This window comes from Culex pipiens, chromosome 2, assembly GCF_016801865.2.
Source record: "Culex pipiens pallens isolate TS chromosome 2, TS_CPP_V2, whole genome shotgun sequence".
In the NCBI taxonomy this organism is placed as follows: domain Eukaryota; kingdom Metazoa; phylum Arthropoda; class Insecta; order Diptera; family Culicidae; genus Culex; species Culex pipiens.
The window spans coordinates 117,584,310-117,586,809 of record NC_068938.1 but is presented as its reverse complement, the minus strand read 5'-3'; the positions used below and the strand labels follow the sequence as shown (position 1 = coordinate 117,586,809).

Genomic DNA, 2,500 nt, shown 5'->3' with positions numbered 1-2,500 from the left:
GCGCTGCACACAGCTCCAGGTTCGGCACGGACAGCTTCCTCAGCGGAGCCACTCGGGATTTCGCGCACAACAGGTTGGCCTCGGCCGACCCATTCCCGCGGACACACCGCAGGTAGACGTTGGCCCCGTAGGCAACGGTCGACGCGTCAGCGAACCCGTGCAGCTCGTGCAGAACCGTGTTGGGCACCACGACGCATCGCGGCACACGAATATCGTTCAGCGCTGTTAGAGACTCTCGAATCTCGAACCACTCACACAGAAGCTCTTCGTTTAGTTCGGTAGCCCAGTCCATCTTGCTGGCCCACAACTTCTGCATGAACGCTTTGGCCAGCACGATGACTGGGGCTACGAAGCTCAGTGGGTCAAACACTTTAAGGATGTCCGAAAACACTTTCGTCTTCTAGACTGGTTTGTCGTCGCACTCTTCCAAACAGTTCACAAAACGAAACTCATCCTCGTGTGGGTCCCACAGGACACCCAGAGCCTTGATGGCTTCGTTCGCACTGTACTCTTCGATCGGTTTCGGCTTCTCCCGATCTTCTTCAGGCACACACTTCAACACTTGCTCTGAGTTAGAGCACCACTTTTTCACTGGGAAACCTCCCTCTTCCATGATCTTCTTCACTTCCAGCACAAGTTTCACTGCTTCCTTCTCGTTGCTGGCGCCGGACAGCATGTCGTCGACATACATGTCCTCGATCACGATCTTGGCGGCTGCTGGGAACCGGCCTTTCGCCGACTCCGCCTGCTCCACCAGACACCGCGTCGCGAGGAACGGGGCGCTCGCCGTTCCGTAGGTCACGGTGTTCAGCTCAAGCACTCGCAAGCGCTCGTTCGGGTCCTTCCTCCAGAAGATTCGTTAGTACGGCGTATCGCTCGGATGCACCCGCACCTGCCGATACATCTTCACCACGTCGGCGGTGAATGCGACCGGATGACGACGGAACCGGAGAACGATGGAGAACAGGTCGTTCTGGACGGTCGGTCCCACCTTCAGCACATCGTTCAGGGAGTACTTGCCGGCCTTGGCGCTGGCGTCGAAAACCACCCGCACAGCGTGGTGCGGCAGGTAGTACTTACGAACTTCTGGTGGATCTTGTTGCTCATAAATCTCCTTGCAGTGTCCCAGCGCCTCGTACTCTTCGACGAACGCCGTGTACTGTTCTCGGAGTTCCGGGTTGCGCGACAGACGGCACTCCAGCAGGTTGAATCTCCTCAACGCCTGGACTCGGTTGTCTCCCAGCTCAAGAACCGTGTCCTTGAATGGCAACTGGACGACGAAGCGGCCACTTTCGTCACGGCCGTGGGTGCCGCGAAAGTGCTCTTCCACTTCCTGTTCTTCGTTGGTTTGCAGTTGCTTGTCTGCAAATTCTTCGACCAGCCAGAACTTCTCGATGGCGTTGTTCAGCTGATCCTTCAGCGTGATGTTCGAGTGGACGACTTGGCAACTCAGCTGCTGGAACGGGTCGTACACGCCGGTCACGATCCAGCCCAGATCAGTTTCACGCAGAGTCACGGTACCGTTCGCCAGTTTCACTCGATCCGTTCGCAGCAAGTCCCACACGTAGTTCGACGCCATGACCAGGTCGATCTCGTGCGGCTCGCTGAACTTCGGGTCTGCCAGGAACACGTCGCTCGGGATGTGCCAAGCAGCTGTCTCGATTCTTGCCGACGGGATCCGTCCCGTGGGCTTGTCCGAAATCAGGCACGAGATGTTGTCTTGGAACTGACAGTACCTCGACGAGAAGGTAAGGTTGACTCCCTTCTTTGCTTGCGTCTTCACTGCGTTGGCTCCAATGACCGTCATGTTGCACTTTTCGAAGGTAAGGCCGAGGGTTCGAGCCATCGCCTCCGACAAAATGTGCGCCTGGGAACCAGAATCCAATAACGTGCGGCACGGATGGAACCTGCCGGCCTTGTCCGCCACGTTGATGATGGATGTCTGCAGCAGAACCTGCTGCGGTGACTTCAGCGCTCCGCTGCTGAAACACGACGTTGCTTGCTGCTCGTTCTCGTCGTTCACTTCCGGCGCACCCGTGCCACTCCGCCTCGTTGGATGTCGCGGCTGCCGAAGTGATCTTCGCCGATGGCTTCGAGGACTGCACCGCCTTGGGAACTGCCGACCGGGCAGCAGACGACGCAGGGGCAGCTAGCTCGCACCGTTCCAAGATGGCGCACCGCTGCTCGTCTGCGCATACTTCGGGAGTTCACCCTTCTTGACGGTAGCTTCCCACTGCTCACGAGTCTCACGATCCAAGCAAGACGACAGAATGTTGACGACGAATAACTCCGATACACCCAGCAGCTCCTGCTTGTGGTACCGTAAGTTCTCAACGTGTCTCGAACACTCCTCGTACAGCTCTCGCAGCTCCTTTGACGACTTCTTCGCCATCCTTTTTAGCTGCAAGATTCAGTTGATGTGGATGTCGATGATCAGGCGTTGGTTCTCGTACCGGTCCTCGAGGATCTCCCACGCGTGCGCATAGTTGTTGTCCTGAAG

The 2,500-nt window shown here is 57.4% G+C and overlaps 1 protein-coding gene across 1 annotated transcript in view; it reads right to left on the bottom strand.

Moving 5' to 3' along the window:
- LOC120417947 (uncharacterized) overlaps positions 1–2,392 on the bottom strand; it is a 4,302-nt gene extending 1,910 nt beyond the window's left edge. The window contains exons 1-4 of the mRNA XM_039580181.1: positions 2,199–2,392; positions 893–2,048; positions 433–841; positions 1–369 (exon numbers count right to left, since the gene is read on the bottom strand). The exon at positions 1–369 is cut by the window's left edge and continues 1,910 nt beyond it. Coding sequence (XP_039436115.1) covers positions 1–369; positions 433–841; positions 893–2,048; positions 2,199–2,392 — 2,128 coding nt within the window. The remainder of the gene's footprint in view (positions 370–432; positions 842–892; positions 2,049–2,198) is intronic.
- Between the last annotated feature and the right edge of the window lie 108 nt (positions 2,393–2,500).